The sequence below is a fragment of the Corythoichthys intestinalis genome, chromosome 11 (genome assembly GCF_030265065.1).
Source record: "Corythoichthys intestinalis isolate RoL2023-P3 chromosome 11, ASM3026506v1, whole genome shotgun sequence".
Classification (NCBI taxonomy): domain Eukaryota; kingdom Metazoa; phylum Chordata; class Actinopteri; order Syngnathiformes; family Syngnathidae; genus Corythoichthys; species Corythoichthys intestinalis.
In genome coordinates this window covers 16332298-16348244 of record NC_080405.1, presented here as the reverse complement: position 1 = coordinate 16348244, position 15947 = coordinate 16332298, and the positions used below count along the sequence as shown (strand labels likewise).

Sequence of the window (15947 nt, the reverse complement as noted above, 5' to 3'; positions counted from 1 at the left end):
ATGTCAGGCTACGGCGTAGGGTAATACATTGGGGTGCGTTAACGGCGTAGGTCCGCCGTCACCACCACACATAAGCATAAATCAGCCTTAAGTGTAATGCAGTAGCCTAATGCATGTGTAAAAGCTGCTGTGCATTTCAGTGGTATAAGGAGGTTTGATTTTTTTTTTAAATAAATAAAAATAATATAATAATAATAATAAAAAAAAACAATTTGGCGACCTTTCACCCCTGCATTTATATAAGATGAAAAATACACACAAAACAAAAACGAACGAGCTAATAATAGATTTGTGAAAACACCCTATAATTAAATCCCTTCCTCTGCCTTATACCCTTCGAAAACCATGTGTTTCCTTAAGTGGGTCATGCTTGGACATTTCTTTAGCTCCCCATCTAATTTGTTTCATAGCCTCACTCCACAAACCGAAACTTTTCACTCATACAATGTGATGCTGTAAGTGAAACTTCCCCCTCAAACATACAGTGCTGCTCGAAAGTTTGTGAACCCCCTCAACATTTTGGAATTTTCTATTATTTCAACCTGATTTCCTAATCAATCAATTCAGTAGTTTTTTTTTGTTTTTTTAACAGTTGTGTTGTCGAGACTAAATTAAAAAGAGTTTTCATCAACTGATGTAGGTGCAAAATTGAACTGTTTGGTCACAACCAAAACCGCCATGTCTGGCGAAAAGTCAACACTGCATACCACCAAAAGAACCTTCTCCCAACAGTGAAGCATGGAGGTGGGAATGTCAAGATCTGGGCTTGCTTTTCATCCTCAGGACCTGGACAACTCCACATAGTCCAGGGAATCATGAATTCTGAGGAATATTGTCAAATCCTAGAACATAACCTGACGCCATCTGTTTTGAAGTTAAAGCTTGGCAGAAGGTGGATCATGCAACATGATAATGATCCAAAGCATTCCAGCAATACAACCAAGGAATGGCTGAAAAAGAAGAAGATTCGTGTTCTGGACTGGCCCAGTCAAAGTCCTGACCTAAATCCCATTGAAATGCTGTGGCGGGACCTGAAGCGAGCAGTTCATGCCAGACGCCCATCAAACCTCTCTCAACTGACTGCGTTCTGCAAGGAAGAATGGGCAAAAATCCCCCAAAGTAGATGTGAGAGGCTGATTGTCGCTACAGAAACCGTTTGGTTGAGGTAATCTCTGCAAAAGGAGGCGCAATATCCTATTAACTGAAGGGGTTCACATACTTTTGCACACATGATATCTGAGTTTTTCTTAAATCAACCACTTTTGTTAAATAAAGAATGACAATATAACTATTTCTTTTGTTTCAGTCCATTATTTGGAATGTCAGTATTGTGGATTTGGGTATAACTTAACATTTAATAAGGTTATTTTAGTTTTTTTTACAAAAAATCTGACCATCGCTGTGGGGTTCACAAACTTTCGAGCAGCACTGTATATAACATATAATGCCCTTCGTATTGCCTTATGCATTAGCTAAGCTGTTTGAAAATGAACCAAGTCTGTGAGTTTTATTGTTCTGGATTTTAAGAATATGGCATTTGTATGATTCCTCTTGCCAGCATTATGTACTATTCTTCTCACTGTGTCCTGTAATATGGACAGTGAATTTATTGTACACTTCTAAGTATTACCTCAGACCTATGAACAGTACAGTAGTACCTCAACATCTGATTGCTTCGACACACGATCTTTTCGACATGCAACGTAAGATTTGACTCGTCATTTGTTTCTACATCCGACGACATGCTCGAAATACGACGATCTATGAGTGGCACAGTTTCTTTGTTTTCCCCGGACGCACGGAAGATTTTCTTGTGAGAGCAATCAACATTGGTTCCAACAATATTAGTGCAGGTGGGGAAAAAGGTGATGCTTACCATTGCAATGGAGTTGGAAAAAATAGAAAAATATGAGCGTCTTGTGCGTATCCGTGAACTGGCTCGACAATATGGCCATAGAATGTCTACTCTCAACGGTCCTCCTCCGACCTCAGTCGTCATAAGTTAAGGTTACAATTATTATTGTGGTAACATCGCCAAAGAAATCGCCAGCTTTGTCAGGTTTCTAGTCATTTATTCCATTAACTTATGCAACACAACACGACGACTGTCCCCCACAGCTGAGTGAAAGTGAAAGTAAAAAGTCTCATCTCACTCTGTCAAGTCAGCAAAGTGATGCGTTCTGGTACACCACACAAAATCAGTCGCCACATTAGAACCCGATTCGTTACATTATTACAGGTGTTATTATTATTATTATTATTATTATTATTACTACTGATATATTATTATTCCCATTTTTATTCACAATTTACTTGTTTTGCTTTGTATGATTGCTATTTGTAATAGTACCAGCAGTATTTTTTCAGGATTTAGTGTAGGTTTTCGGGCAGTGGAACGAATTAATGGAATTATAATGTACAGTGTACCACAAAAGTGAGTACACCTCTTACATTTCTGCATATAATTAAGTATATCTTGTCATGGGACAACACTGACAAAATGTCACTTTGACACAATGAAAAGTAGTCTGTGTGCAGCTTATATAATAGAGTTAATTTATTTTCCCCTCAAAATAACTTAAAATATAGCCATTAATATCTAAACCCATGGCAACAAAAGTGAGTACACCCCTTTGAAAAAACGTATAACCCTAAATGTCCAAATTGAGTATTGCTAGTCATTTTCCCCCCAAAATGTCATGTGACTCGTTACAGGAGTGCTATCAGCATTGCTGAAGAGGTTGAATAGGTGAGGGGTCAGCCTGCTAGTGCTCAGACCATACGCCGCACTCTACATCAAATTAGTGTGCATGACTGTCACCCCAGGAGGAAGCCTCTTCTGAAGACAGTACACAAGAAAGCCCGCAAACAGTTTGCTGAAGACATGTCAACAAAGCACATGGATTACTGGAACCATGTCCTATTGTCTGATGAGACTAGCGGGCTTTCTTGTGTACTGGTTTCGGAAGAGGCTTCCTCCTGGGGTGACAGCCATGCACACCAATTTGATGTAGAGTGCGGCATACGGTCTGAGCACTTACACGCTGAACCCCCACCTCTTCAATCTCTGCAGCAATGCTGACAGAACTCCTGTAATGAGTCACATGACATTTTGGAGGGAAAATGACAAGCAGTTCTCAATTTGGTCATTTCGGGATGTACATTTTTTCAAAGGGGTGTAATCACTTTTGCTGCCAGGGGTTTAGATATGAATGGCTATATTTTGAGAGGAAAACAAATTAACTCTATTATATAAGCTGCACAAAGACTACTTTTCATTGTGTCATAGTGTCATTTTGTCAGTGTTGTCCCATGACAACTTGACAAGATATACTTAAATATCTGCAGAAATGCGAGGCGTGTACTCACTTTTGTGATACACTGTATTATTATGGGAAAATCCTGCTCGACGTCCGACCATTTCAACTTACAAACAAGGTCCTGGTACGAAATAACTTTGTATGTAGAGGTACCACTCTAGTGCAAATATGGCAGGATGAAAGAACAGTAAAGAATGTGGTGTGATGTATGGTCAATAATATGTTTTGCTCATCTCAAGACTGAAATGCTTCTTGATAGTTTACTTTGTATATGTTTTATATGAGCCTTCCACTTAACCTGATCATCAATAACCACCCCCAAAAAAACTGTTTTCATAAATCCTTTTAATATAATTTCAATTAATTTTATTTCAATTAAACATAAATACATAATGATGAAATACTACCTCCTTTTTTAAAGTACTCCCCAAAAATGGGTGAGGCTACTCGTAATCCTCAATTATTTTGAGGCAGCAAAAGGCAATTGATACAATTTCTCTTTGATTCTACATGATGTGGACAAACTGCCTTGGAGTACTGCAAGCACTCTATTGATGATGGGTTCATATCCCAATTTGTACCCATCTAGCCTGCCTCAATTCTTGATTTTTGTTTTTACCTATGAATAAAAATCCTTATATTATTTTTTTCTTAAAACTCATGTTCCATGTTATTTGAAATAGCTGTTTGTGCAAGTAGATACATCACTTCATCGACAGTTGATACAGATTGTAATTATTAAATAAATGTCCCTGACTGCTATTTGTCAAATGATGGAATACATTATTTTGCCTATTCTATTCAGAGTGCCCAAGGTTTTCTTCACTGTCACATAATACATTTTCTGCACTATACATATCAATTTGGATGAAGTTTGAATTCAGCTTTTGTGTTCTACCTGCTACAAAGCTTTTCGGGCCAACTTAACCTGTTCGAGTTTGTTGCACTCAATAAAAGAAACTGCGAGTCCCAAGGTAAAAAAGTGTACTCTGACCCTTTCCTGCAGAGAGCCACTGTGCTGCACGTTTAGTTTGCTTTTTATTGATTTGGAACCCATAATGACTACACCTACTTTTTCTTCCTCTCCCTTGGTGACAACCAAGCGAGAAAAACTATTTGTCTGCCTTTGCAGCCAGATTTTTTTTTTTTTTTTTACTGACACTGAGTTAGTTTACTGTCTGTCAAATGATGATGATGAAGTTGTCTTTTAAGGGCTGTATCTTATGAATTCTATTCTGATCACATGTGAAAAAATACTGAAATGGACGGTAAAAAGGCTATTTTACATAATGTTTTGCAGTTTTCAACATTTCGTTTTGGCTTCCCACCAAAAAAAGCGATTTCTACACAGCGATGTGCTTTGCAGGAGAGCAGCAGACATATCTCTTAAGCCCAAATAAATGAGCTATCGCACCACTTGCAAGTGCCTATTAGCACAGCTCACTTTGTTGGGAAACCAGCAGTTTGGGGATCAACAGAGTGCACATGATTTGCTGAGCAGTCTTGTTCCAAGCATATCTAATGGCATTTTTTTCTCTCTGTGGTACCATAACTCAACCCTCTCCTGAATGTTACTTGAAACAGTCATTTAGCAATAATAACAAGTTTCTTTGGTAGCTTGTCACAGATGTAAAATGTGCCTGCAGTTTCTTTTTGCCAGTACTGTTCAAAATTCAGACTGAAAAATTAGGATGGAATAGATTGGTTCAGCCAGTAGCTTTTAAGAAAATGTTGTGTAGCTGCACAATGTATTGTTTGAACATCGGCATCGCAATGTGCCCATGCGAAGGACGTACGACTTTAAAAAAAAAAAAAAATATATATATTTTTTTTTTTCTAATGTAAACTTCTGTTTTTTTTCATAAAAGCACCAACTGTGCAGAGACATGGTTTTCTTGATTCCATTTTATGTACACCAATCTTGCCTGGATTAAACTGTATTATATGAATACTAGTGATGTCTTGATCGCATATTTTTGTACCCAAGTCCGAGTCACCTGATTTTGAGTTTCTGCACACAATGAATGAGTTGCCAAAGCACACTTTAGACTGTGTAGCAAGCTTTACAATGATTAACACATTTTTGCCTTTGATTGTAGAGCTAGCGAGGCATTTCTCGCCAGATCAAAGCTACAAACCTGTCAATCATAGTTAACTTTAAGTACCAAACACCAGCTGCACTGGTGACCTAGAAAAACAGCTTGGTTGCACTGCTTAGCAGGAGGGAGGGTGAGGGGCTGCACGAACATGAATCAGAAAAACATATATTTTTTAAACTATAAACCTAATCCTTTGAAAAATGGCGCGATCAGCCAGATTTCCGATCATGTAATTGGATCAGGACATGGTCCTACTGATCCACCTTCCCAAAGTCTTCCCAAACACCTATTCAAGTCATCTGGTAAAAATTCTTCTAGTTTCAATATTACAATATATGGCAAACCCCCAAAAAGTCGCAATGTCAGTTTTTTACTATATCGTTCAGCCCTAGAGGCTATACATAACAACGTCTGACAAATTACACAAACAAACAGCGTAAAATAGTTGATTTTATTTTATAGCATCATCAGTGAGTATTTCTGTTTTATCTTCCAGGGAGGACTAAGGAACAGCAAGCACGAATCTACTCTCTCGTCCCAGGAATATGTTCACGAGCTTCGTTCTGGTATCGCGGAAGAAAAACTGCTCAACTGCCTAGAGTCGCTCCGGGTTTCTCTCACCAGTAACCCAGTCAGGTTAGTCCATCATGCTATATTTTATCCCAGTATTTGCAATGGTTATTTTATGGATGCACTGGAATTTATTGTTTACCCACATTTAGCAGTTTTATGGTATTAGAACAGCTAAATTAAAGTTGACACCACAAATACCTCAGTTTTTCCACAAGAAGTTTGTTCCTCTTTATGGTCCGGCTAGTGCATGCAAACAGCCTTGTTTACCAACCTACTGTTAAGACGGTGCCATAGTAATGGGAATCAATGAGCGACAGATGAGAAATAAATGGTCAATGGCTTGAGTGAGGTACATCACAACATGATTGTGGCACCGTGTTCCCAAAGGCTTCATTAAGCCATCCAAACAACTGTACCAATAAACATTAAGGCTGTGTTGAATTAATAAGAACAAAGACCCTACAGTGATATGTTCTCATTGAAAACCATGTGCTTTAATGAGACAACCACGCCATCTATTAATTACACTTCACCATATGTAATTAAAATGTCTTTTTGTGTTCTACTCTCATTTCAAAGACTTGCAGGTACTAATGATGATACATTATCAGTGTTTCTGCTACCATTCCTGCCTACTCAAGCAATAAATTGAGATGGGAAGTATTTGAGTGGTAGTTATTAAAGACTAGACTCGCTTTTATTATGAAGCTTGATTTAATACAAATAAAATGAGCTCTTTAGTACAAATAAAATGAATAATGCACTTTCAATAGCAATTGTGACCAAAAAATATTTGACCGATATCTGTTTATAACAAGACATCCAAACTTATCAATAACAAATTTCTCAATCAATACATCTCATAGTAATCAAGCAATCAATCACATAACATTGATTGTTGGCTGTACATCGGTTACCGTGAGGCTTGGAATCAGTAATCCAACACGTCACATTGTTTTTCTTTTTGAAACACTTTGAGTACTCACATTCACACAACAGGTGTTAGGAAATAGGAGGAAGTAGCTGCATAACTGCAGTTGTGGACCAACTTCAAAACAAAAGCCTTTCCAAATACTGCTTCATGTTACAATTTTTTTCTTGGGCTTTCATTTTAAAGCTGCCCAGCATGTTTCCGAGATTGTTGTGCTGGCATGCTTGACTTCTTACTGAAAAACTGCACATTGTTCATTCATCTTTCGGGCCGCTTATTCTCCAGCCAACTATGGGCAGTAGGCGGGACACACCATGTAAACGGTTGCCAGCCAGCCAATCACAAGGCACAAAGAGACAAACGGACAATTTGGAATGTTCAACCAAGTCTACCATTCTTGTTTTGGGGATGTGGGTGAAAACTGGAGTACTCTGAGAAAACCTACGCAGAGTAGAAGATGCAAATTCCACGCAGGAAGGCCGGAGCCTCGGATTGAACCCTTGAACTGGCAGGCACACATGCTAACCACTCTTCAACCGTGCTACTCCTCTGCACACTAGTGGGGAAATAATATTCAAGATAATTCTTGGCAACCCAAAACTACATCACTAACACGTTTGAAATTTTGCATTATCAGGTTGTAATGTTGCATTTTTACGTGTTCTGTTTAAAGAACCAGGCAATATTTAGACCAATATATTGCACAGAATTGGTTTCCCATTTTCCACCACCTGCCAAAGCACAAGGTCATATTTAGGCTTGAATTATGTGTTTTTGATCCATATACCGTAATTTTTGCACTATAAGGCGCACCTGACTATAAGCCGCCACCCACCAAATTTGACATAAAAACAACATTTGTTCATAGATAAGCCTCACTGGACTATAAGCCGCATCTATCCTCTCTGTATTATGGGATATTTATACCAAAATATATCAACTGTCAACACTTTATTTGAGCGCGGCATCATAAGACTGTCATAAGACCAAATGAAACACCATGAAGCTTTGAACCAATTGGCTCCAAAGCTTCATTGCTTCAAGAAGCTTCATTTGGTCATCATTGTTCTCTTGGGGTAGACGGTCAACCTCTTCTGCCACCTGCTGTCAACACTGTTGTCATCCAACATGCCTCCTAGCATCCATTGCCGCGCTACAGATGTAAATAATAACTCAAAATCCATTTTCTGTGCTAATTATTTCTTCAGTTACTGTTTTAGTTTCATTAATTGCTATTTATAGTATTAGCTAACACTTTATTTGACAGTGCCGCCATAACACCATCATGATTATGAGATGACACTACCATGAGCATTAAATAATGTTCATGAGAGATGTCATTTTGTGTCATCTGGCAAATGATCTCCCTTTTGTATGGATGTAAAAGATCCGAGCTGGACATAAATGGAGTTAATGACATAATTTGCTGTCATAAGCATTTATTAATGCCCATGACAATGTAATGTCATAACTATGATGGTCTTATGGTAGTCTTATGACACCACTGTCAAATAAAGTGTTACCTATTAACCCACATAAATCAACAAATAAGCCGCACTGGACTATAAGCCGCAGGATTCAAAATGAGGGAAAAAAGTAGCGGCTTATAGGCCGAAAATTACGCTAACTGTACAGTGGTACCTCTACATACAAAGTTATACAAAGTTATTCGTTCCAGGACCTTGTTTGTAAGTTGAAATGGTCGTATGTCAAGCAAGATTTTCTCATAAGAATACATTATAATTCCATTAATCCGTTCCACAGCCCGAAAACCAAACACTAAATCCTTAATAAATAATGCTGGTACTATTGCTAATAGCAATTACATAGCGCAAAACAAATAAATTATGAATAAACATCGGAATAATAATTTAATAATAATAGTAATAATAATACCTGTTATAATGAAACGAATCAGGGTCTAATGTGACATATGTATTTTAATGTGGTGTTCCTGAACGCACCGCTTGGCTGACGTGTCAGAGTGAGAGAGGACTTTTTACTTTCACTTTTCATGTTCTGTTGTAGGGTTCAGCTGCAGCTGACAATAGGCAAGTTGTGTTGCAAAAGATCTGAAATAAATGATTAAAAACCTGACGAAGCTGGCGATTTCTTTGGCGATGTTACAATGATAATAAATGTCACCTTAACTTATAAAGACTGGCGAACGGAGGAGGACCGCAGAGATCATAGACCGTCTATGGCTGTATTGTCAAGCCAGTTCACGGGCACTAACACCACGCTCATATTTTTCTATCATTTCCATCTTCATTTCAATGGTAAGCCTCACCTTTTTCCACCACCAGCACTAACATTGTTGGAACCCATGTATATTTCACAAGAAAATCCGCCGTCCGCCCGTCTTCCGCGAAAACAAAGAAACTAAGGCGCTGTCATAAATCTAGGTCTGTCCCAAACGACTAATTTCCTCCCGATTAGTCCGCCAACTATTTTTACGATTAGTCGACTAATCTAATAATTTATTTATTTATTTATTTTTTTTTTTTTATTACTTTATAATGAAATTTCTGTTGAAGCTTATTAATTCACAAAAAACATTTTGGAACACCTAAATTCTTTATTAGCATATAAATAAATAAAAAAATGTCAATAATAAATAGCAAACAATGAGGTCAAATGCTGCTGGCATGAACTAGTGCAAAAAAAATGTAATCGGAAACACTGAGACTACATCTCTTTAACAGGAGCCAAAACAATTCTTACTCTTTTTGTGGTATGTCATTGTCTATATTGTTCTAAATGTTAAAATGAATTGCAATGTCCCGGACAACCATTTTCAGAATACTTTGTGTGAGTTCAGATGCTTTTTCTGGTGTGCATTCCGCATTTTTGGGGGAGGAGAAAAACTGTTCAACTTTTGTTTGTTTTAACCTGAAAATAGATAAAGTAGAGGGCACACTGAACTATTACCACAATTATTTTGAATGAGAGGCACACATACTCACACTCTCACAGTAACAAAAATTAAATAAATAGTATAAATTTTATAGTATACTACTATATGTGTATACACAATGATACTTTATAATATAAAGTAACTAACATTAGTGCAGTCACGGATAAGAGTAAGCAGGCCCAGTGTTGTTTCCATATATATATGTATATATATATATATATATAGACCCTACCCACCGACGTCACAAAACCACGTGCTCGCTGTATGGTTCCGCCCACTTGTCCGTCATTTTGTCTCTGTATTAGCATTGGTTTCAATTGATCGAGGAATTTAAAATGCATTTCATGGAAGACCCGGTGCTTTCTGATGCCGTAAACTCACTGGATGTGTTGCATAAAAGGCGTTATGTGGAAAAGCTTTGTTCTATACAGTCGCCAGATCCATATTTGATGCCCAAATCGATGTTTTTCGACCCACTGTCTTCGCCCTGTCTGCCTGACATCTGCTACGCTGATATTTACAATTATCTTGTCCACACAAAATCAGCCTATTCTCACGAAAATTTGAAAAACTTCAAGAGCTTGGAGGCTTATAAATACTTCGTTGCTGGTTGGGTGAAACAGGTCCTCGTCCACGAAAATTCGGCAGGAATCTATCTTGTGCTTGGAAAGGTGAGTTACGAAATTTTCAATTCAAAATCTTTTGTTATTGCTAACATCCACTGTCAAGTCTAATGTATTTCATGTCGTTTGTCAATGGAGTTAAGGCTTTTAATGTTTATATGGTTTAGCGATAGCACTCTCACTACATACATACGTGTATGTTGTCGGCGATTAGCCTAGCAATGATCTTAATTGTGGTTATTTGTCAGCCCAAAACCCTCTAAGTATATCTTAAATGCATCTTACCGGATATAAAATGACTACTACATAGTCTGTGGTGACTTTTTGGTGCCCAGTTTTCACGTCGAATTGCAGCCGTCCATTTCGCTCTCCTCTTTGGATCCCTCGGAATACGGTAAAACTTCAAGTCTCTCCTTCCATCTTCTCTGTTAGTGCAACCAACAGCCACACACGCCTTCACCATTTTGATTATTAATGTTAAGGAGCAGAAAAACACGCCGTAAATAGGAGGAATGTACGTAGCCGTAACAGGTTAACACTATGTTTTGACGGACAATTGGGCGGTACCATTCAGGAGAGCGGAGTTGTGACGTCACGTGGGAAGGGTCTATAACTTGTTGTTTCTTGTTGTCCTTGAAAATTATACTTGGGTGACGGCACTTCAAGTGTTCGTTCATAGCCGACGTGCTACCGTGGTATGCGAGCTCAGCTTAGCAAAGAGTACTCACAGTGGCACCCTCTATATTTTCCTTGAAATAATTCCAGGCTCTGGCTATTCTGGTCTGCTTTTTTGGCTTTATGCCACTTTCATGTGTCACCAATTCTGCCTTTTTTGGTAATTGGCGGTGTTTTCAACTCCTCGCCGTAGTGAGGAGTGAACCGGTGTTTCACTTGGGTCATTGTCGTCGGTTCGTCCGATTTCCTCCTCAGGAAGGCGGCGGCGTGCATAAAAACACCGAGAGGCGTCGGATCGCTCTCTATGAATACTTTTATTGACCAAAACAAAAACGTGGGAAATGCAGCCACTGAACTCCGCGCTAAACGTACACTTTCCCAACTCACCGATCTCGCTCCCTCTCTCTCGCTCGCCCACTTTCTTCCTCTTTGCTCAATCTGACAATGCCTGTCACATTGAAATAACAGCGGCCCCCTTGGGGGTACCAGTAACAACCGCTTGCATCGCAAGCACCCGCCATTCTATTTTGCTTTATTGTAACTTTATCCGCGTGTAATTTTTTTTCAACCTGTCGTTACCCGTCGACGATATGTTTTGCCCGTCGACACATTTACGTCATCGATGACGTCGACAACGTCGACTAGTCGGGACAGCTCTACATAAATCATTGTATTTCGAGCATGATGTTGGACGTAGAAACAAATGGCGAGTCAAATTTTACGTCAGATGTCGAAAATATCGTGTGTCGAAGTCATCGTATGTCGAGGTACCACGGTATTTTATTTCTTAAATATTCCGATCTCATAAAAAAAAAAAAAAAGAAAATAATAATAATAATAATAATAATAATAATAATAATAATGAATAGATAAAACATGCAAATCTTATTTCCTTTTTTTTTTTTTTTTTTTTTTTTTTTTTTTTGATGTCAATGTAATTCTACACTCGAAATTCATTTTTTTTCTTACAGGACCAGGAATAAAAATTAACAAGTCTTTTACCTGTTAGGAAACAGTTAAAAAATGTCATTAAAAAAAGAAAAAATGGATTCTTTCATGTGGTGTTAAATTGTATCACATTTTTTCCCCTATATCGTATCGAATCACATCACTTCCAAGCTGAACCAAATCATAATGGAAGTGCTATGGCTTTAAAGCTATAATTTTTGTATCCGATTGTAATCCTTGTATCTAGTTACATACATATCAAATTGGTCTCATGCCAAAGATTCACAGTCTTACATTCAATATACGCTAGTCTATTGTGATAACCTAATTAACCCCCACAAATGTCGGCAGGAGAGTGTAGTGAAAACTCTCAGGTCTCTTTCCTCTTGGGGTATTTAAGTTATTGTTCCCACTCGGAAAGGCCAGCTGCTGCTGAGTTGATGCACTGTAAGTGAGAATGGACTTTTCCTGTGGGTGTTTTGTAATGACCCGTGAGCATGTAAGGGCATGGTGCTTATAAAGGGCTCACCTCTTGTGGATAGCCAGGTCTGTGGGGTTCTTGAAGGAGTGTGAAAGATTGTTCCTGATGAAAATATCCCCACAGGGAAATTGGTATTTCATATAACTACTCATGTTCGTGCCAATTAAAATCATTATATATATGTATTTGTGATTTACTACAGCAAAATTCCTGGCCGAAACCGAAAATCGAATATTGGAAACACTTTGCCGAAAAAAACGAAAGGTTGGATAATACACATGTATACAATTATTTATTTTATTTTTTTGTAATTACAATTATATTATTTCATTATTTCCCATTTAATCACCAATCTTATTAATCAATCAGTTAATTAATCTTCCAAAATTTTCTACGACCCATGAGGCTTGAGAAATTTGGCCTGAATGGTGGAGATACTGAAACCCCTTGGATGGGTGCGTTCCCAATAGCAGTGAGTATTTTGTGGTAAACACATTCTAGCAGAGGTGCTGGAATCTTTGTGTCATTCTGTTCGGCGGATATCACACTACAGCCGATGAAACCTTGATAAATGCTCTTTCTTGGAAGTTCAGGACACTCACAAATGGGTCTCACACGAGTCACACCTCCAGTTCCTAAGCTAAATGAGATCTAAATGTACTTTTGTGTGGAACTGTAGTTCAGAACAATAACAGACCACTGTTATGCACATGTCTACCTGGTTGCCGTCATCCCAAGTAACGTTAGGCTTACAAATTTTTTTCCCCCAAGTTTCTTACTCACTCTCGCTCGTGCTGCGTTAAAATGTGTTCTCGAAAAAAAAGTGCTTAAAAATGTACTTGGAAAAGGTGGCAACAGAAGTGGTATGAAAAAGTATCTGAACATTTTAAAATTTCTCACATTCCTGTATAAAATCACCATCAAATGTGATCTGAAGTTTGTCAAAATCCCACAGATGTAAAAACTTCTCTGCTATAACCAAAACCACCCAAACATTTATACATACTGGACTGTCTCAGGAAATTAGAATACACAATATTCTAATTTTTTGAGACAGTCCTGTGTATATATACAGGACTGTCTCAGGAAATTAGAATACACAATATTCTAATTTCCTGAGACAGTCAGGAAAAATTAGAATATTGTGTATTCTAATTTTCTGAGACAGTCCAGTAGGTTTTCATATTTTAGGATAGCATGCAAACAGACAGATGGTGGAAAAATAAGTAAGAAAAGCCTCTGCCTTAGGAGACATCAAGAGGAATTGAATCCAATTTTTGCCAAACAATTTAAGTCAGGTGCATGCCCAATCACTGATTAGTGGTTTAAAGCTTCCCTGCCCACTATAAAACACACACCTAGTAAGAATTGTCTTGATGAGAAGCATTGTCTGATGTGCATCATGGCTCAGTCAAAACAGCTGTCTGAAGACCTGCGATCAAGGATTGTTGATTTGTATAAAGATGGGAAAGGATACAAAACTATCTCTAAAAGTCTGGATGTTCATCAATCGACAGTCAGAGAAATTGTCTACAAATGGGGAGAGTATGGCACTTTTGCTTCTCTCCCAAGGAGTGGGCATCCGCCAACCATGATGCCAAGAGTTCAGCGCATAATACTCAGAGAGGTAAAAAATAACCCAAGAGTGTCTACTAAAGACTTCCATAAATCACTGGCACAGTCCAATAACTCTATGCAGACATCAACTATATGTAAGACCATGGCCAAGAATGGTGTTCATGAGCGGACTCCACGAAGGAAGCGACTGATGTCCAAAAAAAACATTGTTGCTCGTTTAATGTTCTCAAAAGGGCACTTGGACACTACACAGTTTTGGCAAAATATTTTGTGAACTGATGAAACCGAAGTTGTGTTTGGCATTAACACACAACGCCTTTTGTGGAGGAACAATGTAACAGGTCACCAACATCAACACCTCATCCCCACCGTGAAGCATGGTGGAGATAGCATCATGCTTTTCTGCCTCAGGGCCTGGCCAACTTGCAATCATTATTGGAAGAATGAATACAAAAGTTTATCGAGATGTTTTTTTAGGAAAACCTGAGGCTGTCTGTCAGACAGTTGAAGATAAAATAAAATTAAAAAAAAAAGAGGATGGATGCTGCAACAAGAGAATGATCCAAAACACAGAGGTAAATCAACTTCAGAATGGTTTCAGAAGAAAAAAAATACACGTTCTGGAGTGGCCAAGTCAAAGTCCAGACTTGAACCCCATTAAAATGCTGTGGCATGACTTAAAGATAGCGATTCATACCACACACCCCAGGAATCTGACTGAACTACAGCAGTTTTGTAGCGAATAATGGGCCAGACTGATCTGCAGCTACAGGAAGCGTCTGGTTGAAGTTATTGCTGCCATAGGGGGGCCTCAAAATATTAAAAGTGAAGGTTCACTTACTTAGTTTTCCCCTTTTGTCATTATTTGCATACTATCCTCAGTAAAATATGAAAACCTATAAAACGTTTGGGTTGTTTTAGTTAAACAGACAGTTTTTCCATCTGTGTGAGTTAGGACTAACTTCAGATCACATTTGATGGCGATTATATGCAGAAATGTGAGAAATTCCCAAAAAGTTCAGATACTTTTTCTTACCACTGTAGACTACATATATAGGGTGTGTATAAATATTAGACACACAACCACTGTGTGGCTCTCCTGGAATCACATTTAAATATATGTTCAGTTTTTTGGTTGTCATGGTCAAACATATTCCTGATCCCTGCTGTATTCTGTAGTTTCTAAGTTTACTTTTGAGTCTAGTCTTCAAATAAATCCCAAGAGTCCCAGTCAACTACACACATTAGAAAGCACAATAGAGTTTGTAATTTTCAGGGCTTGGAGCATTGCTCCTCTTAATTAATAAAAATGGGCTCGATTGTCATGGATCACGGCACACTTTTGTTTCTTCTGGTTCCTTTATGTTAATGTAACCTTAAACGGTGTGTTATCACAAAATGAAAGTGACTTTGACATTAATTCCAATGTATCACAGCCATGCTTTTCTCAAACCAGCTACAGGCTGAGTTATAGTATTGCATGTGTCACAGCTCCGTGCTGCCAATGAACTGCAGCCGGACCAAATTCACAACCATTATAAACGAGTCTGTTGTTACACAGGCAGCGTTTGCATTGCATCTCTGTTGCATTGGTGCTCCGGCTATTTTTGCCGGATGCCGCAAGCAAACACAACAATCGAGCGTGTGACTGTAGCTATGTGGCTAAAGAATAAAATATAAGGTTGATTTTCAAAATTAAATGAAATTCTTCACATGATAATGGGGCTAGGGTTTTCTACAGGTACTCCGGTTTCCTCCCAACAACAAGCATGGTAGGTTCCTTAACCACTTCAGATTGACTT

At 38.3% G+C, this 15947-nt stretch overlaps 1 protein-coding gene across 8 annotated transcripts in view; it reads left to right on the top strand.

Moving 5' to 3' along the window:
* The window catches only part of diaph2 (diaphanous-related formin 2), a 647336-nt gene that overhangs the window by 182558 nt on the left and 448831 nt on the right, over positions 1-15947 (top strand). For all 8 annotated transcript variants that reach the window (XM_057849926.1, XM_057849922.1, XM_057849923.1 and 5 more), the window contains one exon: positions 5916-6055. Coding sequence is in view for 7 of the 8 variants with exons in the window: in XM_057849922.1 (XP_057705905.1) it covers positions 5916-6055 (140 nt within the window). In the remaining variant the exon portion in view is untranslated. The remainder of the gene's footprint in view (positions 1-5915; positions 6056-15947) is intronic.